General features: G+C 48.4%; 4 protein-coding genes across 9 annotated transcripts; 1 reads left to right on the forward strand and 3 right to left on the reverse strand.

The window, feature by feature from the left end:
• The first annotated feature begins 1428 nt into the window (after positions 1–1428).
• LOC135257802 (zinc finger protein 501-like) lies at positions 1429–21960 on the forward strand. 3 transcript variants are annotated; one of them, XM_064340949.1, is made up of 8 exons: positions 1429–1601; positions 2893–3004; positions 3755–3856; positions 4109–4874; positions 4962–5020; positions 5133–6546; positions 21471–21654; positions 21833–21960. In XM_064340949.1, exons 6-7 carry the CDS (start codon positions 5205–5207, stop codon positions 21611–21613), a joined length of 1485 nt encoding a protein of 494 aa, XP_064197019.1. In that variant the 5' UTR covers positions 1429–1601; positions 2893–3004; positions 3755–3856; positions 4109–4874; positions 4962–5020; positions 5133–5204; the 3' UTR covers positions 21614–21654; positions 21833–21960. The 3 variants fall into 3 exon arrangements, with proteins under 3 accessions (XP_064197019.1, XP_064197017.1, XP_064197018.1); XM_064340947.1 differs by having other exon boundaries at positions 1430–1601; positions 5191–6546; XM_064340948.1 differs by lacking the exon at positions 2893–3004 and having other exon boundaries at positions 1430–1601; positions 5191–6546.
• LOC135257901 (coiled-coil domain-containing protein 39-like) lies at positions 9162–14209 on the reverse strand. Its single transcript, XM_064341114.1, has 9 exons — positions 14020–14209; positions 13781–13918; positions 13330–13538; positions 12863–12983; positions 12340–12496; positions 10668–10771; positions 9904–10044; positions 9418–9603; positions 9162–9167 (listed from the first exon to the last, which is right to left on the reverse strand). The coding sequence occupies exons 1-9, from the start codon at positions 14176–14178 to the stop codon at positions 9162–9164; spliced, it is 1221 nt and encodes a 406-aa protein (XP_064197184.1). The 5' UTR covers positions 14179–14209.
• LOC135257830 (coiled-coil domain-containing protein 39-like) lies at positions 14307–15476 on the reverse strand. Its single transcript, XM_064340993.1, has 3 exons — positions 15340–15476; positions 14687–14819; positions 14307–14591 (listed from the first exon to the last, which is right to left on the reverse strand). Exons 1-3 carry the CDS (start codon positions 15471–15473, stop codon positions 14367–14369), a joined length of 492 nt encoding a protein of 163 aa, XP_064197063.1. The 5' UTR covers positions 15474–15476; the 3' UTR covers positions 14307–14366.
• LOC135257812 (death-associated protein kinase 3-like) lies at positions 20614–27065 on the reverse strand. Of its 4 annotated transcripts, none has more exons than XM_064340967.1 (9): positions 26955–27065; positions 24848–24997; positions 24324–24684; positions 23806–23935; positions 23416–23464; positions 22270–22296; positions 21813–21965; positions 21533–21578; positions 20614–21174 (listed from the first exon to the last, which is right to left on the reverse strand). In XM_064340967.1, the coding sequence occupies exons 2-9, from the start codon at positions 24907–24909 to the stop codon at positions 20641–20643; spliced, it is 1362 nt and encodes a 453-aa protein (XP_064197037.1). In that variant the 5' UTR covers positions 24910–24997; positions 26955–27065; the 3' UTR covers positions 20614–20640. The 4 variants fall into 4 exon arrangements, with proteins under 4 accessions (XP_064197037.1, XP_064197034.1, XP_064197036.1 ...); XM_064340964.1 differs by having other exon boundaries at positions 24848–25003; XM_064340966.1 differs by having other exon boundaries at positions 24848–25031.
• Between the last annotated feature and the right edge of the window lie 147 nt (positions 27066–27212).

Below are 27212 nucleotides of genomic sequence, written 5' to 3' on the forward strand. Positions count from 1 at the left end.
TAAACACTTTAAACTTTTTGTCTTGCGTTGTGATCTCGCATAGCCCTTCTTTTTATACATCCATGGCGTAGCCACGAGACGGAGGTCTGGGTGAGATTCCAGCCCCGGTTAATAGCTGCCTCGTAATTATTCACGCTCCAGCGGTGTGGAGTGACATCAAACGGTTCTGTGTTCTCACTGAGTATACCGACAACGGTGTTCGTGGTCATGTTCGCCGGTGGTTCTCAATCCTGAAGTTCTTTCTTCTTACTGAGTATACCGCCAGCTTTAGAGGAGCCAACACCAAAAAAGTCTCAGGTGAAAGTCTCATCCTTCTTCCATGTAGATCAGGTGAGGGTAGAAATCCTGGGGGAAACAGTGGACACCTTCAGTGGGATGTTAAACATATAATCAGGATAGAAGAATGGAAACACTCTCTCAGTGAAGGAGTGTTTAAAAGTGTAGAGAGGAGTGTTGTCACTGGGGTCAGAGAATGACACCTCCCCCCTGTCCCAGTCCAGCTGCACTCTGACCCTCTGGGGTTTCCTCTGCACACTGAGGGCTGTAAGTGAGGAGCTCAGGGCTGTGTATTTCCCACTGATTTGCCGTAAACTCCACACTCCTACTGCTGGGCTCAGTGTGAAGTCCGTTTTCCTTTTGATGGACTCTTTAGCCACACCTACCACACAGTAATGCATGTTCAAACCCCAGCCACATTTTCTGTGACGCGTATTTGATATAAGTCACACCATATCTGAAGAGTGGAGGGTCCAAGGTATTCAAAACACCTCCATATCATTGAGACAACATGTCCAGGGGAGGCAGCAGTGCAGTATATGTGTTATGCTATCAGAAAGCAATTTGGATTTAATTGAATGAAATTTGCCTATGTACTGCTTGTTCAAACCCCAGCCACATTTTCTATGACGCTTATTTGATATAAGTGACACCATATTTGAAGAGTGGAGGGTCCAAGGCATTCAAAACACCCCCATATCATTGAGACAACATGTCCAGGGGAGGCAGCAGCGTATAGTTGATGTTACAAGGTAGCACAGAATGTTGAAGTAATGCATTTTAAATTACTCTAATTCTTCCCTTACCACTCAGTTAAACTCATGTACTGATGTAATGTTGTATTGGATATTGCAATAATAATTAAAAGTAATGGGTGTATTTTATCTTCAATTCTCCTTTAAAATTTTTGCATTGTCATTGTTAAAAATGTAGGGAAAAAAATAGAAAAAATGAAGACAGATTTGTTTGTAATTAATATTAGTATTGTGAATAGTTTTACAATGTCTGTGTTTAAAATCGAAGTTGTTTTAATATTGTACAAATAGAAAACGAATAGTTCATATTTTAGGACAACTGCAGTCCGATTTTTCCTTAATTAATTTCATTTTGTTGAACGTAACTGGTTTTCTCGTCGGACTTTTATTTTGAAAGTTTCAGATCCGCGCGAAAGTCTTTACTGTCGCTAACTTCACACTGCATGCCCCTACCCTCTCTAGTTCCTATGTACGCACAATGGTTGAGACCCTATGTTTTAGAAGCTTTTCAAGCCTGGTTTCTTCGCACGTTGATGGAAACACTAAGCATTGCCGAGCAGGAAATCGGAGGTGCGTATTATAGCCTTTAAACTAAGTATTCGACGAATGAAACCGGCGTATCTAGCGGTGTTTTTTGACTGCACACAGATGTCAGTAATAGGCCTGGCTAAAATTGGTATAGGGACTATATATTCTTCTTTTGAAAATTAATAAGACTAAAGAATATTGAGCGAACAGTCAACTATAATTGGTAGCCTAATAATGCGGTGCTTTATGCGGAAAAACAGCAGTGATTTCCCAAGCCCAAAAGCGGAAGAGCAATTGCGACAGTGGGTGAGCGAACCGGTGGAAATGCCTAATAGCTACATTTACAAGTTAGCTTTTGCCATTAAACCATAGTTAGGCTACCCTGAATGTGATCGCTTCTTGTACGTAAAAATAAGAGGCCAGATTTGTTAATATAAGCCCAAGCAACACATGACTTTTTTTTCTAAGTTTTTAATAAAATAAAATAAAATAAAAACCAGAAGCCCAGAGTACTAGCAAACGTCTCTCATCAAGACCAGGAAGTGAGCTTCAAAAACGAAGCCCTGTTATGTTTACTTTTGAGGGACCAGGGATTGCCATTTCTCCGTGAAGCTCATAAACACCAGTGGTTACTCGAGGAATTGCAGTTTAGTAAACCTCTAGTACCAGAAACGCAAATTTACCCATTCAATCCATTCAAAACTAGGAATTTACCCTGGCCGAATTAAATTATATTGGACTGTACTTTCTGAAGTCTAAAATTTCAGAACACTGAACTAAATACTCCCCAGGCATCGATTTTTTTCTGAGTCCCACAGAAGAAGATATGCGATATATTTCGTTCCAGTTTGGTCCGCATGGTTTTACGTCACGGTACGCGCACCCGCACATGAACGAGTGTGCTTGATTCATCGATGTTGAAAATGGTTGAACTGAGAGTTGCCTGCACTGAACCGATGTATCAAATTAGGTTGACTATTTAAGATTAACCTAGGATTACATGAATCCACCGTTATTGTTTTGATTATATTGTTATTTTGATATTATTTCTATTAATATTACTAATAATAATGTTAACTGCCATAACTTCCTTGTGTCCATTGTTTATGGTGATGAATCATGACAAATAACTAACTACATTATGTTGATTTAGCTTCAACTTGCAGAAATGTTATAAACCACATTAGAAATGTCCTTGTCACAAAGAGTCACTTGTTTTCTTCCACAAAATCCTGCAGCTAGCCAGCAAAGCCTCAGTTCCTCAGACAAGCTTTCTCGGAGCACAACTTCGCGGGTTAATGTCCATGGTCTGCATTTTTACCTTCACGTTTAGGTGCCCAGTGCGCACGCTCTGGTGCTAAAAGCCCCAAATAGTCAAACCTGGCTGCCTCCATGAATTGGCTTCGTGCGCCATTGAGCAGCTCCCATAGGAAGCCATGGAACCGGTAAGCGGAAGCTGTCCCCAGATCTTGTATATCTCGATGATTTGAACCCAGTGAACTGTATAAGAACTAGAAGGGAAACCACCTTCTGAAAATGGCGCTTTTTCCACGGCCCATAATTTCTGCTCTGATTGGCCAACGTGACATGGCACGTGAACGTGGTCAGCTTGTCCCTTTTGCACAGTGCCGCTGTAATTGGTAGCTAGCAACGACTGCTAATTTATGACAAATTAGCCGGATTTGTTTGCTAACCAAGTCAGCTAGTTCGCGCGTAGCACATGGATGTTAACCCCACCATTGGTTAACACTGATCACCGCCAACTACAATGACAGTCAGTCAATCACAGATGTGTGCATTTTTGCAAAATTTCTTATAAATGTTCCATAGAGCTGCTGCTAGCCTAATAAGCTATCGCTGTAGGTTGTCATCATAGTCACTTTAATGAACCAACCCACCACCACCATCTGTGCATAAGGCTCCCTGCAAGTTTTAACGCTAGCTAACACTAACCTTTGCTGGTCACTTCTGTTGATTGGCGTTTGGCACATACTTTACACTGGCGTGAGCTTTATGAATTTCTACAACTCTCATAGGAAATGCATGGCAGACTGATCAATAATTCTGTTTCAAGGCCGCGCCAGCCATCTTTTGGTGGTGCCACTTGCGGAAGTATTGAATTGAATAGAATGGGACCTCGTGAGCATGTTTCCCTTCTAGTTCTTAGACAGTTCATTGTTTGAATCTCCCTCTAGTCTTATCCTTCAGATGGTGTCCTGGCTCAGTGTTGCCCCCTCTGTCCTGGAGGTCTGTGTGCGGTCTACTTCTTACACAGACCAGCTGAAGACCCTTCTCAGGTACAACGGAGTTCTGTGAGAGTTTGACATGAGTGGTATTCCTTTATTATCCAGGCAATAGCACAAACCACTCCCACTCAGCTGCAAATCAGAATTCACCACTGACTGTATGAAATGCTCCTGCCCCACCTATACATTTGTCTTTTGAAATTGTGAACCATCTCTAGGGGCAGCTTTAGATATTGTGTAGAATAATTGTCATCTGTACCATTACATCTGTTAATTCACTCACAGCAACACTTCCGTCCACAGAGGAGTGCAAGCTGACCTCTATGTCCAGCTCTCCTGCTCAAAGAGTGGTGGATTCAATCAAAATGACAAACGCCAGCAGCCAATCAGAATCCATAACTGACTGCATGAAATGTTTAGGCTCCACCTCTTCAGGTGAAGACATAAAGGCAGAATCCGTGATGGACAGCTCAGATTATGTAGGGGTGGAGACGAGGTCAAGTTTGAACAGATGTGGAGACGTAGAGGACAGGACAGAGAGGAAGACTGGGTATCTGATGAGCAGAGAGCAAAATGACGTACTAACCAACATGAAGGAGGAGGAGGAAGATCGGGAGAGAGAGAGTGTGAAAATGGGGATGAAGGATAGTGTGAGAGGTGAGGGATGCAGGAAGGAGGAAGAAAAGGAGAGGTATAAACAGAGGGAGAGACGTGATACTAAATTTTCACAAACTCACAAAATGGTGAAGAATGGAGTCAAATCTGAACATGGACAACAGGAAGTGGAGGTGCTGTCTCCTCTGGTGACTTCCTGTCTGCTAAAACAGCCTAGAGTGCTGATTCGCCGACTTGAAATTGGCAGTAGTTCAGTTCCTGTGGCATCACCGCCTCATCCAGTGGTCTGCACAAGAGGTCATCGAGCGAGATCTCCATGGAGACGGCATGAGCTCTCACCACTGAGAGGAAACGGATCACTGAGACTGAAGGGTCAGGTCATGACCCGGAAGAGGAAGACGATTGGCCAGTTGGAGAGACCCCTGAAACTGCTGCCATCTTCATCAGAGAGCGGGTAAGAGAGAACGATGAGCTGGACTGTGTGTCTCCTCTCTTCACTGTGTCTTGGTTTAAATGACATGCCTTTATTTATCTTGAACAGGATCTGTGGTGAAGCCTACCTCATTTCTCCTGTCATCTCTCCCAGGAACCAAAACACAGGTACAGATCACACGGTTACTCTCTAAGATGTAGAATTGTGGTTTTATCCAATATTGCACTTTTGCAGTAATGTTTGTGTTTATCAACATCTTCCTTCTCTCTTTCTTATAAGCTTCACATCTTCTCTCTTTCCTATGAGCCTCACACCTCCACACCTTCCCTTTCCTCAGGACAAGCTGTTGAGATGGCGTCTCAGGCCCTGGCCTGCTCCCAGTGCCCATTCGTTCACGCACAGGAAGAGAATCTTCAGCAGCACATTGAGAAGGTTCACCCAGAAGAGCTCAGCAGGACTCTGGGGTCCCCACAACCTCCCAGCAGCACACATCAGCACCCCACCCCGACACAGTCCCACACAGGCGCTCCAGGGGCCCATACGTGCTCCTACTGTGGGAAGAGCTTCAAGTCAAAATCGCTGCTGACGAGACACGAGAAAATACACAAAAAAGACCGGCGGCATCCGTGCCCCCAGTGCGGGAAGAGCTTCTACTATTTATACGATCTGAAGGTACACCAGCGAGCTCACACAGACGAGCGCCCGTACCAGTGCTCCCAGTGCGGGACGAGCTTCAAATCTAAATCAATGCTGACAAGACACGAGAAAATACATAAAAAAGAATGTGCATATCCGTGCTCCCAGTGTGCGAAGAGCTTCTACTATTTATACGCTCTGAAGGTCCACCAGCGATCTCACACAGACGAGCGCCCGCACCAGTGCTCCCAGTGTGAGAAGAGCTTCCGACAGTTAAGTGATCTCAAGGAGCACCGGCGTACTCACACAGGTGAGCGGCCGTACCACTGCCCCCTGTGCGAGAAGAGTTTCAAACGCTCGTGTGATCTGAGAGGGCACCTGCGAACTCACACAGGTGAGCGCCCGTACCACTGCTCCCAGTGTGGGAGAACCTTCAGCCGATTGGGTGCTCTAAAAGATCACCAGCAAACCCACACAGGTGAGCGCCCGTTCCAGTGCCCCCTGTGCGAGAAGAGCTTCAGACGCTCGTGTCATCTGAGAGGACACCAGCGAACCCACACAGGTGAGCACCCGTACCACTGCTCCCAGTGTGGTAGAAGCTTTAGTCGGTTAGGTTCTCTGAGAGAACACCTGCGAACTCACACAGGTGAGCGCCCGTACCACTGCTCCCAGTGTGGGAGAAACTTTATCCGGTTGGGTACGCTGAAAGATCACCAGCAAACCCACACAGGTGAGCGCCCGTACCAGTGCTCCTTGTGCGGGAAGAGTTTTGTCCGCTTGAGTATTTTGAAGGCGCACCAGAAAGCTCATACAGGTGAGCGTCCGTACCACTGCTCCAAGTGTGGGAGGAGCTATAAGACCTTATGGATTCTGCAGGAACACCAGCGAATCCACACGGGGGAACGTCCGTACCAGTGCTCCCAGTGCGGGAAGCGTTTCGTTCGCTCGTGTCATCTGAATCGCCACCAGCGGACCCACACAGGGAAGCCGCCGCACCAGGGCCAGAAGACCTTCAGCAGGTCAGACGCACCGCAGCAACACCAGCAAGCGCACACAGGTGAGTGAGGACCTGTACCGCTGCTCCCACTGAAGGTATTTATCACTTCCGACAGAACCACCAGCGAGCCCATACAGGGGAACTTCCTTACCAGTGTGGAGTTTCGCCCCCTAATTATTTTGAGGGTACACCAGCAAGCTCATACATGGGAGAGTCCGTACCGCTGCTCGCAGTGTGGGAATAATTTCCGCGAGTCGTGCACTTCTGAAGGTTCACCAGCCAAGCCCCTGTAACCGTGCTCCGAGCGTGGGAGAGAACTCCGTCGTGTTTTTCGGCAGTACGCCAGCGAACCCACGCAGGGTCACGTCGCCACGTCCATGTTTTTATTTCACTCGGGCTTTTCCTTCCACTCTCCAGCATATCGGCGGAAAAGTGGAACGGTTTGGCGAGACTCGTCGTCACGGTTTCCTGCGCACCGTATGCGTACAGCCATTCAACTACACACTACGCACCACTGTGCACTGGCATTATTGAACACACTGTACAATAAGCTGCATGCACTTTGACCTGGCATTCCTCTTTGACTCTTACCGCTGCACATCTAATGGGTTTAAGGTCCTAACATACACACAGAACTCAGGATATCTGCACCCCGCAGTCACTCGCCTATACAATAGTGCTGTAGCAAGATGCAAAACTGTGTCTGTGTCTTGTCTCTGACAAGCCAGAGGCACATCCGTGTCTACCATGATAGACAGCGATCAGTGTAGAGCCACACGACTGGCGGAAAGCAGTCTCCTCCTTCCTCTGTTATCACAGAGGAAAAGTTAAACACTATTTTGTAGTCATGAGTCCCGGTCCAGGAGCAGCGGGTAAGACTACACGCGCCCCTTCGCCCACTCAGACACTTCCGCTGTTTGGTGTATCCGGGAGGTTTCTGGCAGTGGTGACAAATTGAGTTTTACTCTTCTTCCTAATGAGGTGGTTGTTCCTGTTACTGATGTACGCATGCGCACAGCCTCTCTTAGAGGGCATCGATTACTGCTGTGAATAGTGCTTTTCAGTGTGGTGTTGACCGTTGTTAGTGGATCGAGTGTTAAGTGTTTTCCTAAATGGATTCCCTTTCTTATTAAAGATACTTGGCTTAAAGAGCAACCAGTTCTGTTGTATTCTTTAGGAACACACAGGAGAATGTTTATACTGTGGAAAATTAAAACAACATTGCTTCATTGGGTACAGAATATTGCAGGCAGAATCAAGCCGATGATTAGAACATACAGTCTGTGTATCTGCGCAATTTAGCATTTTTTAATGTGGAAAGTTTTGTATTTATTTATTTAATATAAAATTGTACCATAGAATATACAGAATTTTTATTTATTTATTTATAGTTGGATATGCCATAAATTAAATAATTAAATTTGGCTTAATTTGCACTGGCAATTTAAGTGTGAATAGATTGGTGGCCTGTCCAGGGTATATTCCTGCCTCTCGCCCAATGCACGCTGGGATAGGCTCCAGCACCCCCTGCAACCCTGCCCAGGATAAGCGGGTATAGATAATGGATGGATGGATGGAATTTAAGTATGATATGTCAAAATTAAACATATCAAAATGTTTTTTTTTCTGGTAAAGATAAATCACTCTCATGTTTCTTGCGACTTGGCTGTAGCCAGTGTTGGCCGTTGCCGGATTTGAATGAAAGCTCACGACTGGCACCCTTACCGCACCTCCTAGTCCAGCAGGCCTTGTCCAGATCAAAGCGCCCAATCAGAGAACGCTGTGAGTCAGTCAGATATATAATCATGTTGTGCTCCAGGGGGGAAATGATACATTTCTCTCCATAATAAATAAAACTGTCTGCACATATGGTTTTCATTTATTGTTAATAGTTCTTAGTAATATTGTTAATTGTTAATTGTTCCTCTTTAATTGAATAATTGGTTAATTGACTGGTCTCCTCCAGTAGGGTTCCGGTTTGTCCGTCTCGCTCTGACGGATGTGGCGACTGTGGTTTGTCCACGGGGCTGTTGGGGGGGCAGCGTGGGGTGGGGGGGCTGCTGCCGTTGCCGTGGCTACAGGGGGGGGAGCGCTGGGGGGAGTCTGGGAGGAGAGTGGCGCAGAGGAGGACCCGGGTTACCGCCAGCTTCAGCGTCAGGTCAGACGAGTCCCAGTCCTCGCAGCGGGAAGATGGCGCCAGAGTCTCACTGCTGCCCCTGCTGGTGGAGATGTTACACAGCGCGCACACATGCACACACGCACATACACACACACACATATTCACGCACACACACATACACACGCACACACACATATTCACACGCACACACATACACACATGTATGCACACACACACACAAGACAGATACACAGTAATGAGACTTGAGAATAAGGTGTGGTTGTATAGAGGTGTGGTGTGCGGGGGTCAGGTGTGTCCAGCGTACCTGGCCGCGCTGCGGGGGGAGGTACAGGTAGGCGTTTGGCCCCGGCGCCTCGCTCTGGGTGAGGTTGGTTGGAGGTGAGTATCCCCAGGTGGTTTGAGGATGAAGTATTGTATCATGAAGGCTGAGTAAACCATCCCTACCTGCAGCTCTACCAGGCATGATCCTTCCCACTCACCCAGGTCCCTGTGCTAAACGCGCACCGCAGCTGTCCTGAGCAGGCCAGTCCTCTGGTTACTGCTGAAACGCCATGCAGCACTGATCCTAGGCCAGTCTGCTGAGTTACCTGCTGAAACTGTGCCTGTAGGACTGATCTCAGGTCAGTCTGCTGAGTTACCTGCTGAAACTGTGCCTGTGGGACTGATCTCAGGTCAGTCTGCTGAGTTACCTGCAGAAACTGTGCCTGTGGGACTGATCTCAGGTCAGCCTGCTGAGTTACCTGCTGAAACTGTGCCTGTAGGACTGATCTCAGGTCAGCCTGCTGTGTTACCTGCTGAAACTGTGCCTGTAGGACTGATCCCAGGTCAGTCTGCTCGTCCATAACTGCCAGGAGCATCAGGTCCACCTCCCTGCTGAAGTCCAGGAGTTCGCACAGTTTGATGTCCTCCATCTCGTCCTCTTTTGTCTTCTCCTGGGTCTTCCAGGCTGACTGGGCCTCCAAGGTTAGCTCAGAGCTCTGGGATTAGGACAGGTGAGCGTTCAGAGCACTGGGATTAGGACAGGTAAGCGCTGACCACTGGGATTAGGACAGATGTGTCATTTTCATCCTGGTCCCCATTTTTCTCATGTTTAAAATCCTTTCCTTTCAATCCTGATAGATTCATGCGCCTCCCTGTGGTCACATTCGGTACTGACATGCCCAGGTATGTCACTGCACCAGGACCCGAGCAGTCCTAGCAGAATGAGCTGTCCAATAGCCTCCTTTTCCTTCGCATATAAATGAGCGTTAAATGTGCTGTGAGCGTGTGGGTCTGACCTGCTGATGTGCCTGGTCCAGCTTTGCCTCCTGGGATCCCAGCTGTTCTGTCAGAGACTGCACCCAGAGCCCAGCCTCAGCCACCCAGCGCGTCTGGACCGCTTCCTCCCGCAGCAGCTTATCCAGGGCAGTCTTCTGTCCCTGCAGAGAGACCACAACACCCTGCTCTCTTAGGCCTGAGAGAGACCACAACAGCCTGCTCTCTTAGACCTGAGAGAGACCACAACACCCTGCTCTCTTAGGCCTGAGAGAGACCACAACACCCTGTTCTCTTAGGCCTGAGAGAGACCACAACACCCTGCTCTCTTAGACCTGAGAGAGACCACAACACCCTGCTCTCTTAGGCCTGAGAGAGACCACAACACCCTGCTCTCTTAGACCTGAGAGAGACCACAACACCCTGCTCTCTTAGACCTGAGAGAGACCACAACACCCTGCTCTCTTAGACCTGAGAGAGACCACAACACCCTGCTCTCTTAGGCCTGAGAGAGACCACAACACCCTGCTCTCTTAGACCTGAGAGAGACCACAACACCCTGCTCTCTTAGGCCTGAGAGAGACCTCAACACCCTGCTCTCTTAGGCCTGAGAGAGACCTCAACACCCTGCTCTCTTAGACCTGAGAGAGACCACAACACCCTGCTCTCTTAGACCTGAGAGAGACCACAACACTCTGCTCTCTCAGGTCAGAGAGAGCCTCACACAGTCTGTTCATGCAGAAACAGGTCAGAAGAAAACACTGCACATGCAGCTGAACAGACGGACCTTAATGTCGTGCTGTAGCTCGAGGATCTTTCTCCTCTTGGCGCTGCACGTTTCCTCTAAGGCCTTCTTCTCCTCCACAAGCTTCTGTTCCCCAGGATCCTTACCTGTGGAACACACACATTCTGCCTGTTTCCCATGATGCTTACCTGTGGAACACACACATTCTGCCCGTTTCCCCTGATGCTTACCTGTGGAACACACACATTCTGCCCATTTCCCATGATCCTTACCTGTGGAACACACACATTCTGCCCGTTTCCCCTGATGCTTAGCTGTGGAACACACACATTCTGCCTGTTCCCCAGGATCCTTACCTGTGGAACACACACATTCTGCCCGTTTCCCCTGATGCTTAGCTGTGGAACACACACATTCTGCCTGTTCCCCAGGATCCTTACCTGTGGAACACACACATTCTGCCCATTTCCCATGATGCTTACCTGTGGAACACACACATTCTGCCCATTTCCCATGATGCTTACCTGTGGAACACACGCATTCTGCCCATTTCCCATGATGCTTAGCTGTGGAACACACACATTCTGCCTGTTTCCCATGATGCTTAGCTGTGGAACACACACACATTCTGCCCGTTTCCCCTGATGCTTAGCTGTGGAACACACACACATTCTGCCCGTTTCCCCTGATGCTTAGCTGTGGAACACACATTCTGCCCGTTTCCCATAATGCTTAGCTGTGGAACACACACACATTCTGCTCTGTTTCCCATGATGCTTAGCTGTGGAACACACACACATTCTGCTCTGTTTCCCATGATGCTTAGCTGTGGAACACACACACATTCTGACTAAAAACTAAGGATATGAGTAAATTACTTGTCATGTTTTGAATGACAAAAACTGAGGACCCCATCAGGCCCTGTAGCTCTGCAGGACCAGCGCTGGGGACCCCTAGTCCAGAGGGTGTCCAACAGTATGACAAGCATGGCCAGCAGCCATACCTCCATGCACTCTGCTTCTGCCGAATGGCTGAAGCTAAGCAGGTGTGGGCTTGGTTAGTACTTGGATGGGACACCACCAGGGAATACTGAGTTGCTGCTGGAAGTGGTGTTGGTGGGCCAGCAGAGGGCAATCTTCCCTCTGGTCAAATAAACCCCAATGCCCCAGTGCAGTGACGGGGACACTGTGCTGTAGGAGATGCCGTCTTTCGGATGAGACGTTAAACCGAGGTCCTGACTCACTGTGGTCATTAAAGATCCCATGACACTTATCGCAAAGAGTAGGGGGTTCCCCGGTGTCCTGGCAAAATCCCAGATCGGATCTGGCTCTTGCAAAACTTGCCACCAATTCATCCCGATTTAATTGGCTAAAAAAATGTTCTCTCCCTCTCCACCTTTGCTAATGTGTGGTGAGCTTTCTGGCACAAAATGGCTGCCATGCATCACCCAGGGTGCTACACATTGGTGGTGGGTGAGTTGAGTTCCCCTTCATTGCTGTAAAGCACTTTGTGCATTCGGAAAATTGCTATTATTAAATTTTTTAACACCCCACGGTCTGCACCTCCACTGCATGCCCTGGCCACTTCATGTCTCAGTAAGTATGAGGGGGAGATACAGTACCTGTATATCTAGGGACACTGGGAGTGCTTTATTCGCACATCGGGCGAGGGCTGGAGCGCAGAGTGAGTCCAGACAGGAGGCCACGGAACGTACCGGATGTGGGGGTGGGCCCGGGCGATGGGCGGGGCTCTGCGTTTCGGCTCCTGTGGGCGTGCAGGGTGCTCTTCAGCACCTTCACCTCCTCCTGCTTCCCGCTCACTCTCCGAGTCCATCGCTCCAGCCTGCCCTGCAGCCCCGCGTCCTCACAGGTCTAGAGGTCAGACGGACAGTAAAATAATTAAATTAGTTTTCAATATGACTGAGATGGGCGGATATGGGCATGTGCTACATATGTATCACAGAAACCAAGCGTGTGGTGAGTCTAGGGTGTGGCCTGGTGAGTGTAGGGTGTGTGGCGTGGTGAGTGTAGGGTGTGTGTGGTGTGAGTGTAGGGTGTGTGGTGTGGTGAGTGTAGGGTGTGTGGTGTGAGTGTAGGGTGTGTGCTGTGGTGAGTGTAGGGTGTGTGGTGTGAGTGTAGGGTGTGTGCTGTGGTGAGTGTAGGGTGTGTGGTGTGAGTGTAGGGTGTGTGTGGCGTAGTGAGTAGGGTGTGTGGTGTGTTCAGAAAGCCCCGACTGACCCTGCCCATGTGAGGTTGTGGGGTCCTATCGCCTCCCTGGAAGCGGAGGCTGGATGCTGCTGTGGTCTCGTACTTCCTCCTCAGTGTCTCTGCTCTACAGAGCTTCTGATTCACCTCGGCCCTGACGCACCACAAGGAGGAGACAAGGCTTTTACGGCTGCCATTTCTGACGGCCGTTTCATGGCTGATATCGGGAAATATGGTTGGCGGTTGGTATTTTTGACTCAGGTTGATATATATGAGTTTCTTGGCTAACGGTAGGTATTTCTGATGGATTGTGATCTACCTTGGCTGAGTGCCACAGCTGATGGTATTTGGGATGTAGGTGGATATACCTGAATTCCATGTCTGATGGTATCTGAGATGTAGGTGCATATACCTGAATTCCATGGCTGATGGTATCTGAGATGTAGGTGCATATACCTGAGTTCCATGGCTGGTGGTATCTGAGATGTAGGTGAGTATACCTGAGTTTCTTGGGGCCCTGGCGGGAGATGACCATCTTTGCCAGGTGCATCTCTCTTTTGAAGGCGTTCTCCACCTCCAGCTCCTTCACCGCCAGCTCCAGCTGCAGCCTCCTCGTCTCCGCGGCGACGAGCCGGTCAGCCTCACTCTGGGCGCGGCCGCTCGCACGCTTCACGTCCCGTCTGAGCGCGGTCTCCTTCCTCAAGGCGCCCTGGAAACAGGAGGCGGGGAAACGGAAACAGGCCTGGTTACCACGGTTACGTACTCCAAGAGCTACACTGCCAAAACGTCTGCAACATGTGTATGGACAGATAGGGGACGCTGGGAGCATTTCCCATGCGGCAGTGTGATGTAATGTTTAGGGAACTGGGCTTGTAACCCAGTGGTTGCCGGCACAGTTCCCAAGCAGGACACTGCCATTGTACCCTTGAGCAAGACAGGCAGGTTTCTAACCTGCTTCTCTGTACTCTGCCTCTGCAGCTCTCTCACAGAAGCATCCGTTTCCAGCTGCATCTCCTCCACCTGGAAGCTCAGATCTCTGTGCACATCTGCAGTCTTCTCCACTGCCCTCCTGCCACTGCGCAGCTCCATCTGAAACCACAGGGAATGCTTTAACACATTCACAAAGCTTTAACACATCCACAAAGCTTTATACACCCAGCTTTAATACATCCATGAATGTTATCAGGCACCTTTGTGTTCTTCTGCTGTTTCCTCAGCCTGTAGGCTGTCTCCTTTTTCTCCCGGAGGGTTTTGGCCAGATCAGACTCTTCCTCCTGCAGAGTCTTCCTCTCCTTCATCCTTTCCTCTTCCTCACTCAAGGCCTGCACCTTCCTCTCCACAGCTGCCATCCGGACTTCCTGTTTCACACACGTGCAGTGGTGAGACCTGGCCCCGGTCTGGCTCAGGGCTTCCTGTACATCGCACACAGAGGCCACCCCCCCCCCCCCTCTCTCTCTCCCTCTTTCTCTCTCTGTGCACTTGGACACACTTCTTAACGAACGTCAGGTGTACGACAGGTGTCACATACATACTGAAATCAGGAAACAGGAAAGAGCCAATCTCTTGCCTGGTCGTGAGCCAGCTCCTTCTTCTTGACTAAAACCTGCTCGTTTTCACTCTGCTGTTTCTGCAGACCCGTGATGGTGGCCTGGCCAGCAGAGATGTTGGCCAACAGGACGTTTTCCCTGGATTTCAGGCACTGCAGTTCTTGTGTTTTTGCAGACAGGGCCTCCTGGTGCTGGCAGTGTCGAGACTCCATCTCCTGGGCAACAAGCAAAACCAATCAGCCAATCATCCACCACACTCCCACACTACCCAATCACCAGGCTCCCTGAGGGAGTCAAGATTGCTCCATACTTTGCTCCTTTGCTCCTCCTCCTGCAGCACCTGCTCCCACTCTTTCGCTCTCCTCTCCGCTCTGGCGGCCACCTTAGACACAATCTGCAGCTTCTCCTGAAGGGCGGCGCTGTGGAGCCTAGCCATTCTCACCCTGCAGCACAAGCAGTGGAGCTAATGAGCCACACAACCACTACCCTTCCTGTGCTTTCAGCTGACCAAGACAACTACCCACCCTCTGCTTTCAGCTGGCCAAGACCACTGCCCTCCCTGCGCTCTCAGCTGGCCAAGACCACTACCCTCCCTGTGCCCTCAGCTGGCCAAGACCACTACCCTCCCTGTGCTCTCAGCTGGCCAAGACCACTACCCTCCCTGTGCTCTCAGCTGGCCAAGAGCAGCAGGCCAGAGAACACTTGAATTCCAACCCCAAAGGAAGGCCTAGCTGGGAATATTACAGGCTGGCCCTGTGGCTCACCAGGAAAGATTTGGGGACCTCAGCAGACCCTGTGGCTCACCAGGAAAGATTTGGGGACCTCAGCAGACCCTGTGGCTCACCAGGACCAGATCTGGAAACACTTGGTGTCATTCTCCTCAAATCAGGACCAGAGTCCAGACCCAGGTGATCTCACTCTCTCACAAACAGACACACCTCTGGTCCAAGCTGTCCTGCTCACCTGTTTTCCTTCTCCTCCATAGCGGTCCCAAAGTCGACCAGTTCTGATGACTCCACGTTTTCAGCTGCCTGCTTGTCCCTGGGGTTCTCACACAGGTAGATCTCCCCCACATCCTGCGTCAGCTCATCCTCCATCTTCTCCAGCTTCTCTATGGTCTTCCAGACCCTCTTCTGGAAGAAGAGAGAGAGAGAGCTCCTAAAAATTACCCAGATTAAGGGAGAATCCCAAAAATTGCCTCTGCTGTACTTATGCACTGTATTTAATAAACATAGTAGCGAAAGCAGCAGTGAACAGATAAAAGTGGTGGCAAATGGATTTGCAGAGCATCTAAATGATTAAACTGCTAGTGAATGAATGAATGTCAAGTTGATGAAAAAATTGTTCCTCATTAGGACTTGACGGCTTTCAGGAAGCTTCTTTTCTTAGACAAACTGCAAGGTGGTTTGGGACCAGAGCGGTCTCACCTGTTTCAGTTGGGCACACATCATACGAACGCTCTCGCGCTGCTTGCAGATAATACCCTCCATTGTTTCCTTTTGTTTTTCTTGATTATTAACCTGAATAAAATAAAACGAACGGGAGCAATTTAGATACCAGCCGACGTCACCCGTGTGCCGTCAGCCACATGCAAATTACACTAGCAGGTTAAACGTCTACCCGACCGGCTAGATAACCGAGCGTTCGCTGAATGACGCGAATGACGTCCAAACAATTCACCTCCTTCGCCGAGTTGTCACTCTCTGTCCTTTCCACAAGGCTGTCAACAGTGGCGTCGAAGCCCACCTGTGATAAAATCTTCCGTGGCATTTTTTTGTTCACGGCCCGGAAAATCAAATTGGACCTGGACTTAGTTTTCCAAATGTGCACATAGCGAACACGCTGGCTCCTGGAAAACGCAGGTGGAATTCTGTAGAATGCGATTCTTATATCAGAACTATGTGACCTATGAAGTATGACGTAACAGAAGACGAGAAGTCTTCGCATTTGCGGCGTAAGATCTTATATTTTGATAGCAGCAAATAAATAAGTAATGTAGCTACTTTCCTTCATCATTTGCCTGCTTACTAGATAGCAAGCTACCTGTTTTAATCAGAAATATTTACTCAGTACACAGAATATCGTGCTATATGCCTATAATTAAAACAACATTTTTTACAGTGCTTGAAATGAGCTTCATGAAGACTGAGGGCATTTTTAAAATATATTTTCCCGATGTTGTATTTCAGTAGTGCCAGATCGATGCCTTAAATACCCATGTGCATAACTGAGACACAGAGAGCGGACCAATGCAAGCTATTATTGAGTTTATTGAAGATAAACACACACTTTTTTCATTTTTCACATAACCGAACCGGCCGCGTAGTTCGTACATTTTTCACAAGCATCAGCAGCATACGAGAGTTTTAAAGCAAAAAAACAAAAACAAAACGTGAACACTCGCCGAAGCGCGTAACCGAACAGAGCGCTGATTCACAGTCAGTCCCATTAATGCCTCATGCGTTCTGGAATGTCCTTTTTTTGTCTTAGGTCATTACAGAATAAAAAGACAACCTAACAGTCGATGCAAATTCCAGACGACTGAATTAACGGCATGCTGACTGTTTTTGGTGGATATACTGTTTGCAGTGGCTGGGTCGGAGTGAGACGAGTCAACCTACAGAAGGCCACAGGAAGCGTTTAATTAAGCATTTTCAGGCTGCATCTTGGAATTTAAAAAATAATCTTGGATTTCCTTCACAATCGTTATAGCATGCTTTATGGCCTAATACAGATGTTAGGTGCATGGATCTATAGTTCGTGGTTCGAGGCTGGCATATGTTAGCTTACAATTTAGTGCTTTATTGATGTTGCACTTAAACCCGCTGGCCCGGGAAAGCTGTTGGCCCAGGTCTGGTACTGTTACTCGTATAAATCAGGTTCAACTGAACCTCTGTTCGCTTACGCTGCAGTTCACTCAGGATAAGAGCGTCTGCTACACGAGCATAACGTCACGTGTGCGGTCAGCACAGTACAGGTCTGGGGAAACGGCCATTTTACTCAGATGTTCGGGTGCAGGTGGTGTGATTACAACTTCCAGGCCTGTCGTACTCCATAAATTACGGCTTCTCTGTGACGTCATTGAAGCTGAGATTAATAAGTGACGTTCATTTGGCTACATAATGACGTCAGAGTAGAACACAACGCTGCAGTTTGATTGGCCCAGAAAAACACAGTTCTGAAGCTGCAGCTTGGATACGCAGAAGCAGTAAAATTACACAGGCAGGTTTGCACATGGAGTTTTCACACCGTCACACCAAAACTAGTTTTAAAAGAGAATTTCTCCCACTTAAATTAAGCAGTTATTGCCACCTGAATTAAAATATGTACCTGTCTCAAGAAACCAGTACTGATTGCATGCGACAGTGACCGCAAATATCACTTCACAAAGCTAGCTTTTTCAGTCAGTCCATATAGCCAATGCCCCTACATTGGAATAGTGTACAGTACTAAGTTATCCTTTTAAGGCTGAAATAAAATCATAAATATGACTTTTATGCATAGGAAACTTATGCCTCCACAAAAACACATCCATTTCACAAAATGAAAAGGACAATTATGCCAATTAATTTACATGAATCGTGATTCAATGTTTTAATAAATCAAAGCTCACATTTCACCCCAGGTAAAGGTAGAGATTTCCACGTACTCCCAGTATGTGAAAATTATAACTCCCTGCAGTGGGATTCACATTCACCCATAAAAATAAGCCGGTGGATCAATGAACTATTTATCTGAACTATCCCAGCTCTTCATTGACATCGATGAAAGGCTAGCTTCATGGTTGAATAGCGATGGACTTGATTTTAATTTCATACACACACCCACTCCTATTGACCACAGCATGTGACTGTAGTCTACAGTTATCCACAGATTGAAAGTGACCCGTTCAGGAGGACAAACTCAGACGTGTTTACAGTAAAATATGAAACCCATTAAAGAACATAATCAGGGGCCCGGGTTCATGAAGGGCCACAGAGAGCTGAACTGAGACCAGGATGCTCCTGCTCGTCTCCTAACATCCTTTATGACCCAAACGCCAGGACTAATCCCAGACCAGTACTCCTACTACTACTACGCTTATGAATGAGAACAGTTTTCAGTGAGATTCCCTTTCTAGAGTCCTTTTAGCACCATCTAATGGTGAAGTTAAGGTACTGCGGCTGCTCTGGGGGAACTGCTGCGAGTCTCTCTGCATGGGGGAGAGGAGGGAAGGAGGGAGGGAAGGAGGAAGGGAGGGAGGGAGGGAGAGTGCAAAAGGTTTTCACAGGTGGGTCAGATATATATTTGAAATTTTGTAACTTTTAAAATCCTGAAAATTCCATGAGAATTTTTCAGCAAAACATGTTACAAAACTGAAAGCCAGAACCACTCTGTAAAAGACCTCTTTTTTAAGCCGTTTTTAATTTTGTTGTAATGACTAACTGTATTTTAAAAGTTGGGAATACTCAATTCACATGAGTAAAACTGCATCTATCTTTTGCAGTGCATGAACTTTGTGATAATGGACGTTTCTTTTAACAGGATTAAAAACAGGCGGTTAATCAACTGGAATTTTTGTTGGGGTGTTTGCTTGTGTGCCTTTTTTTTGCCACAACTGTTGATATCGAGGCTGCAGGCTGGAGGACGACCCCCCCACCCCCCCACCGGGCTTCAGCCAATCACACGTCACCAGCCTCTTTACTCACAAACTTGACAACTCCAGCCACCCAGTGCACCAGCCAGCTAGCTCATACTAACGCCACTGCACAGGCAATTCTGTTTTTAAATCAGTTTTGCTGGCCTGTGAAATGCTTATTTATTGGTAATTAATTAGTAGTTATTGCTTGGCTAGCTGGCTTTGATGCCAAGCGCAAGACCCAAGCTAACCAGCAAGCTAGCTAGCTAACCGGCTGGCTAGCTAGCATCTCTAGCTTGGTTTAATTGAGTTCAGTAACACCAGAGTGTCAAATAGTGCACAGAGGTTATAAAGAGAGGGTACAGGGATGTAGAGGGTGATAGAATCAGATCTGGCTCATTATATTGATGTAATACCAGCCTTGGAGGCTGACCAATAAGGTCCAGCCTTTCACTCTTAGAGCTGCAACATCTTTACAGGCTGAGTAGTACTCTACAGTCATCAACTACTCTTCTAACCCCTTACCAGGCTGGTTATAGACACGCCCTAAATTCAAAAAGCATCAGCCTGCAAGGCATTATTTGACGAATGACCAGCCTGCAAGTCAGTTGTATTCTTCATAACCAGGCTCAAAGGTTGGAACTGGGCCTAACCTTCCAACACTGATCGAATTAGGACAGATCCGCCTGGATGGAGGATGTAGGACGAACCAACATGCTTAGTGGCATTTATCTGTGTCTACTATAGGCTGTCTCTACTATAACCAGCCTGGTAGGGGGTTAGAAGAGCAGTTAATGACTGTAGAGTACTACTCAGCCTGTAAGGATGTTGTAGCGGAAAGCCTGAAAGGCTGGACCTTATTGGTCGGTCTCCAAGGCTGGTATCCCATCAATATAATGAGCCAGATCTGATTCTATCACCCTCTACATCCCTGTACCCTCTCTTTATAACCTCTGTGCACTATTTGACACTCTGGTGTTACTGAACTCAATTAAACCAAGCTAGAGATGCTAGCTAGCCAGCCAGTTAGCTAGCTAGCTTGCTGGTTAGCTTGGGTCTTGCGCTTGGCATCAAAGCCAGCTAGCTAAGAAATAACCGCTAACCAACAAATAAGCATTTCGCAGACCAGCAAAACTGATTTAAAAGCAGAATTACCTTTGCAGTGGCCGTTAGTATGAGCTAGCTGGCTGGGTAGCTGGGTGACTGGAGTTGCCGAATTTGTGAGTGAAGAGGCTGGTGATGTGTGATTGGCTGAAGCATGGGGGGCGGGGCCATCTAGGCTGCAGCCTGAGAGTAGACCACTGCAGCAGAAACTGCACATAGGCAAAGTATTTCAAATGATGATTTGACCCAGGCCTGACTCTCACCCCCACCCGCAAAAAAACAAAAAACAAAATAATGTCCGCTTTATGAAGATGAGCAGTTTTGAGCAGGTCTCCTTTTCTACAGTCCCTTTACCACCATCTAGTGGTGAGATGAAGGAACTGCGGACATTCCGGGTGAGCCGCAATCACTCCATCCGTATGCGAGAGAGCAGGGAACGGCATCGCTGACCCGCCTGGAACATTGCACCCCCCCCCAACCCCCGCCACTCCCCGCCACTCCCCACCACCCCCCCCCCCCCCCGCCACCCAGAATAAGTGACCTCAGCGTATGGCGGAATCCGGGGCCTCCTTCTCGCAGTGCAGCGAGCTCACCAGCTCCTCCACCCAGCTGGCGTGGGAGGCGGCCTGCGCGGCCAGCGCGTCGTAGCGGTTCTCCAGGCGGCCCAGCTTGCGCCGCAGGGCGCCGGCGGCCAGCAGCGCGGCGCGCGCCTCCTCCTGGCTCCGCCTCCTCTGCGCCTGCGCCGCCTGCAGCCCGTGGCGCGCCTGCCGCACCTCGGCCTCCTCCCGCGCCCGCTCGTCCCGGTACCAGCCCTCCTTCTCCTCGTAGATGGCCAGCAGGGCGGCGACGTCGTCGCGGCAGGCCCTCCGGCCCCGCCCCAGGGCGCGCAGGCCCTCCTCCGCGGCCGCCATGTCCTCCATCACGCGCGAGAGCCGCTGGAACTGGGCGTAGCTGTTGTTGGGCGGCATGCTGGAGTGGGACTTGATGGTGTACTCCTTCAGCCTCGCAGTCTTCAGACGCTGCCGCTCCCCACACCGCGCAGCGTCCTGCTGCCGCACGTTCCGCCTCTTAATCACCTGGGGGGGAGCAATGAGGGTGTCGGGCATCTCCATTAATAAGCTGATTGTAAATCCTTTTCCAAACGGAAGTAATTACTGAATTACGCAGCTCTGTTTCTGACCCAACTGGGCTGAAATGAGGGTGGAATTTAGAACCTTTATTATCATTTGTGTTTCCTGTGTGACAGCCTATGTGAGCATGCAGGGACTGATGGGCCTTTTCTATTCTGCTTGTACACCCGGGGCTTGTGAAGCTTTAGGGTAAGGTACAGTACGTAACAGCCAGTTATAACTGAACCATTTTCTGTGCACAGACACCCTGGAGTCCCATGATCCCCTGGGGCTCCACGCTGAATGGGAAACGGGGGGCTCTCACCTTGATCCAGGGGTGCTGCAGGGTGTCATCGATCGTCATCCTCTTCCTAAGAAAAAAACCGGAAAAAACAGAAACAGCTGACCTTTGACCTTCGACCAGTGAGAATACGCCTCCGCAGCCAGGTGACGACTGCGAATATCGAACTATCTGCTTATTCTACCTTCCAGAAAAAAAGTAAAGATGAAATAATGAATTATTAAAAGTGTTTCAGGGTGCAGATGATGTCCGGCCAGTTGGGTTATTCGGGTGGGGTGCGAGCGGGGTGGGCATTCAGACTCACTTGGGGTCCTTCACCAGCAGCCGCCGGATGAAGTCCTTGGCGAGTTCGCTGGTGCTGCCGAAGTACTCCTGGTCGAACTCGTAGCTGACGGCCGAGATGTTGGCCAGCGTCTCCTGTTTGGAATCGCCCAGGAAAGGGGAGGCTCCACTCAGCCTGAGGGGGCGGGGCATCGCTGCTGTAACGGCTGCGCGATTGGTCGATTCACATACAGGTTCCAAGCCAGCAGCGTGCTACTGCCAGGGCCGGTGAGTACACCGGGTTTTTTCTCTCCAACCAATCATTCTGGCTTCAGTTTATTAAACAAAAATGATTCTCTCCTGTATCACGGCCTGTTAATTCACTCTCACTGATTATACATGCACAGACTACAGCTTGCGTCTTTAACAAGGACTGTTTCCGCGTTTATGAAGGGGGTTGGAGAACAGCAGCGATGATTTGAGAATAAAATGACACTTACATGATGTACGTGATCACTCCGATGCTCCTGCAGAGGCACATGGGTCACAATCAGTCCTGAACATTTTACATATTGTGTCGGCAATGATGGAATATGATGGTACTGTTGAAACATGATGATCCTGTTCATACATGCTGATAATGCCTGAATGTAATGGTAATGTTGAGATGTGATGGTGATATTTAAATGTGACTGAAATATTTGAACGTGATGCTGATGATCCTGTTTAAATGTGGTGGTAGTGGTTGAATGTAATAGTAATGCTGAAATGTGGTGGTAGTGGTTGAATGTAATAGTAATGCTGAAATGTGGTGGTAGTGGTTGAATGTAATAGTAATGCTGAAATGTGGTGGTAGAGTTTGAATGTAATAGTAATGCTGAAATGTGGTGGTAGAGTTTGAATGTAATAGTAATGCTGAAATGTGGTGGTAGTGTTTGAATGTAATAGTAATGCTGAAATGTGGTGGTAGTGGTTGAATGTAATAGTAATGCTGAAATGTGGTGGTAGTGTTTCAATGTAATAGTAATGCTGAAATGTGGTGGTAGAGTTTGAATGTAATAGTAATGCTGAAATGTGGTGGTAGAGTTTGAATGTAATAGTAATGCTGAAATGTGGTGGTAGTGTTTGAATGTAATAGTAATGCTGAAATGTGGTGGTAGTGTTTGAATGTAATAGTAATGCTGAAATGTGGTGGTAGTGGTTGAATGTAATAGTAATGCTGAAATGTGGTGGTAGTGTTTCAATGTAATAGTAATGCTGAAATGTGGTGGTAGAGTTTGAATGTAATAGTAATGCTGAAATGTGGTGGTAGAGTTTGAATGTAATAGTAATGCTGAAATGTGGTGGTAGAGTTTGAATGTAATAGTAATGCTGAAATGTGGTGGTAGAGTTTGAATGTACTATAATGCTGAATGTGGTGGTAGAGTTGAATGTACTAGTAATGCTGAAATGTGGTGTAGAGTTTGAATGTAATAGTAATGCTGAAATGTGGTGGTAGAGTTTGAATGTAATAGTAATGCTGAAATGTGGTGGTAGAGTTTGAATGTAATAGTAATGCTGAAATGTGGTGGTAGTGTTTGAATGTAATAGTAATGCTGAAATGTTTAAGCACTGCGATGTTGAAATGTACAGCATGCTGGACTAACCACATGTCCGCCTCCAGGCCCAGGGGCTCGTAGTTGACGATTTCCGGAGCTGTGGGGCACAAAACAGGGGGGCTGTTTTTCTGGAACACCCAACGCCATTTTCGCCACTTCAGCAGAGGCAACTAAAGCCATTTCAGCAGAAGGTTCCATTTTGCGCATCATTTGTGCCCAAGAATTCCAGGTTTCTGTGGAAGCTGCTGTCTAGAATGACTTACAAAGCCCTACATCGCTTAAGTTTTTGTGGTTAAATATCTTGCTCTAGTGTACAGTGGCAGTGCTTTACTTGGGATTTGAACCCGCAGTCTCTTGAGTTACAGGCCCAGCTCCCTGGGCGCTATGCCACCTGGACTCCTGTACCCGCGGTCCCTGGCGGCAGCGGCGGAGGCTCACCGACAAACTCGGGCGTGCCGAAGATGTTCTTGAACTCGTCCCCGGGGCTGATGCGGTGGGCGATGCCGAAGTCGATGAGTTTAATCCTGGGACTGGGGTCGCTCTTATCCAGCAGCATGATGTTCTCCGGCTGCAACACAACCGCAACCCTTCCAGCGCTGCAGGTCTGCCGACGGCGTGAGTGAATGGCGCGCGTGTGTGCCCTGTGATGGACTGGCGACCCAGCCAGGGCGAGATTCTGACGCTCGCTCAAAGCATGCTGGGATACGCTCCAGCACCCCCCTGCGACCCTGACCAGGATTAAGCGGGTCAGATAATGGATGTATGGATCTGTCGGGTTGCAGGTGTGTACCTTCAGGTGGAAGGGTGTGTGTGCAGGTGTGTACCTTCAGGTGGAAGTGTGTGTGTGCAGGTGTGTACGTTCAGGTGGAAGTGTGTGTGCAGGTGTGTACCTTCAGGTGGAAGTGTGTGTGTGCAGGTGTGTACGTTCAGGTGGAAGTGTGTGTGCAGGTGTGTACCTTCAGGTCGAAGTGCGCGATGCCCCGCGCGTGGAGGTACTGCACTCCGTCCAGGATCTGCTTGAGGAAGCGCGTGGCCTCCTCCTCTGTCAGGGACTCCTTCTCGGCCAGGAAGTCGAAGAGCTCCCCGCCGGACACCAGCTCCAGGACGAGGACCACGTCGCTGGGGCTCTCGTGCACGGCGTGCAGCGTGACGATGTTGGGGTGGCGGACGTGGCGCAGGATGCTGACCTCGCGCTCGATCTCCTCCCGGCTCACCCCGCGCCGGCTCGACGCCGCCCGCCGCTTCTTTATGAATTTGGCGGCGTACTCCTTCCCGCTGGCCCTCTCGCGGCAGCGCCGCACGATGGCAAACTGGCCACTGGGAGAAGGGGAGGACAGAGGGGGAGGTTAAGGGAAGAGTTTTATAAAGAGCGATGATGTCATTTCCATGCCAACGATGTGCTGAGAACAGCACTTGTTGAGTCATCACCTGAATCTACGCACCGCCCCCCAATACACACACACACACACACGGGTCTCACCTTCCCAGCTCCTCTCCGATATGATAGTGCACCTCCACATCCTCCTGGTTGAACAGAGCCATGGTGTGCTCCCAGCATGCACTGCCCCCGTTGCCCTGACGGGAACTGACGCTGTGGCGTTCCGCCGCTCCAGCCTGGGCCTACAGCGCCCTGCAACTTCACACACAGAGTCAGCCAATCACACCTGCACAGTGTAACACACACAGAGTCAGCCAATCACACCTGCACAGTGTAACACACACAGAGTCAGCCAATCACACCTGCACAGTGTAACACACACAGAGTCAGCCAATCACACCTGCACAGTGTAACACACACAGAGTCAGCCATTCACACCTGCACAGGGTAACACACACAGAGTCAGCCAATCACACCTGCACAGTGTAACACACACAGAGTCAGCCAATCACACCTGCACAGTGTAACACACACAGAGTCAGCCAATCACACCTGCACAGTGTAACACACACAGAGTCAGCCATTCACACCTGCACAGTGTAACACACACAGAGTCAGCCAATCACACCTGCACAGTGTAACACACACAGAGTCAGCCAATCACACCTGCACAGTGTAACACACACAGAGTCAGCCAATCACACCTGCACAGTGTAACACACACAGAGTCAGCTAATCAAACCTGCACAGTGTAACACACACAGAGTCAGCTAATCACACCTGCACAGTGTAACACACACACAGAGTCAGCCAATCACACCTGCACAGTGTAACACACACAGAGTCAGCCATTCACACCTGCACAGGGTAACACACACAGAGTCAGCCAATCACACCTGCACAGTGTAACACACACAGAGTCAGCCAATCACACCTGCACAGTGTAACACACACAGAGTCAGCCAATCACACCTGCACAGTGTAACACACACAGAGTCAGCTAATCACACCTGCACAGTGTAACACACACAGAGTCAGCTAATCACACCTGCACAGTGTAACACACACAGAGTCAGCTAATCACACCTGCACAGTGTAACACACACAGCGAACTAACCAGATCTGTCTTACGCAGTATCAGTCTCGTGAAGTGAATGTCTGTGACTGACTGAGTGACTGAATGAGTGATGAAGTTACACCATTGGTCGGCCGGATCACGCGTGTTAGGTCCAGCCATATACTAGGTTTTGACCCGGTCTTGTTAAATTGGGGAAAATACCAAACTACAGAGGGCTGTTGACTTTCCTCAAACTGCACAGTATGGCCAGAAAAGGAACATTAAACTACCACCCTTCGCTGTATCCACAGCTGCACGCCTACATACTTATTTCATAACTGTGCCAGGGTAATTTCTAGAGGAGCCTTTTATCTTGGAAACCTCTTTGTTCATTATATAGCCTAAATAACTGAGTCCAAGGTAACGGGCAATAAACCATGATGACAGACCGCTAAAAAAAGAACGTCTTTTCTCGGTACAGTGCTAAAGCATGCGCGGCTTTTGACTGTTCGGGATGTTCTGACCGGTGTTTGTGTGTCGGGTGGCGGTGGTGATGAGGGTGTCTTTAAATGTCAGTATGTCTTTCCTATTGACGTCACCTGTGTCCAACAACTACTGCAGTCATTTTATTTAACCCTTTAAGGAATTCTTAAAAGCACAAGAATACAGGAGAAATTTGATCCCAATAATCTGTAGCAATGGAATAGTCCTGTCCATAGCTACGCATAGCATCCTGTCGTCATTTCGATGTTATGAACGGTTTATTTTTCCTTTCAATAGATACAGAACGAAAGATAGCTAGAACCAGTATGCACATGCGCTATTAAATACCTAAAAGCCAGCTGGCTATTTGCCTATTTTCTGATAGGCTCGATTCAAACACCCCGGGGAAAATATTATGGACAGATTATCGATGGCTAGAGCTGGTCAACATCATATTTGTATGACAAATGCTCCTGTTACGGTCAGCATAAAATAGAGTATAAAATAAAAAACCAGCCGCGTAACGTTAGCTCCCTTACCCACCAGTAGCCTGCTAGTTAATTAGATAGAGGTAAAACACAGTATAGGCTACATGTCACATCTGTACCTTTCATTTACCGTGAAAAAAAATAGCTTGCTTTAAATGTTGCACAAATTACTAAAACTTACATTTTTCACGAAACCCGCATTCTTTTCCAGTATGACTTCTCCTCCTGGTCAACCCAAAATCAACTGCGGAGGCGACGGGAATAATTTTCTTCACAAGGAACGCAAAGCAGCGATTCGACACGCCCATTTTCACTTCGGCCAATAAGGTGAAAGCTTCTTCCGGCCTTACTCGAGAGCTGACACTAACGGTACCATCCAATTCACATAATAAGGTTGTTGTTGCTCGATTTTGTGGTTATTATCTATGTTATACATATA

The sequence above is a fragment of the Anguilla rostrata genome, chromosome 6 (assembly GCF_018555375.3).
Source record: "Anguilla rostrata isolate EN2019 chromosome 6, ASM1855537v3, whole genome shotgun sequence".
In the NCBI taxonomy this organism is placed as follows: domain Eukaryota; kingdom Metazoa; phylum Chordata; class Actinopteri; order Anguilliformes; family Anguillidae; genus Anguilla; species Anguilla rostrata.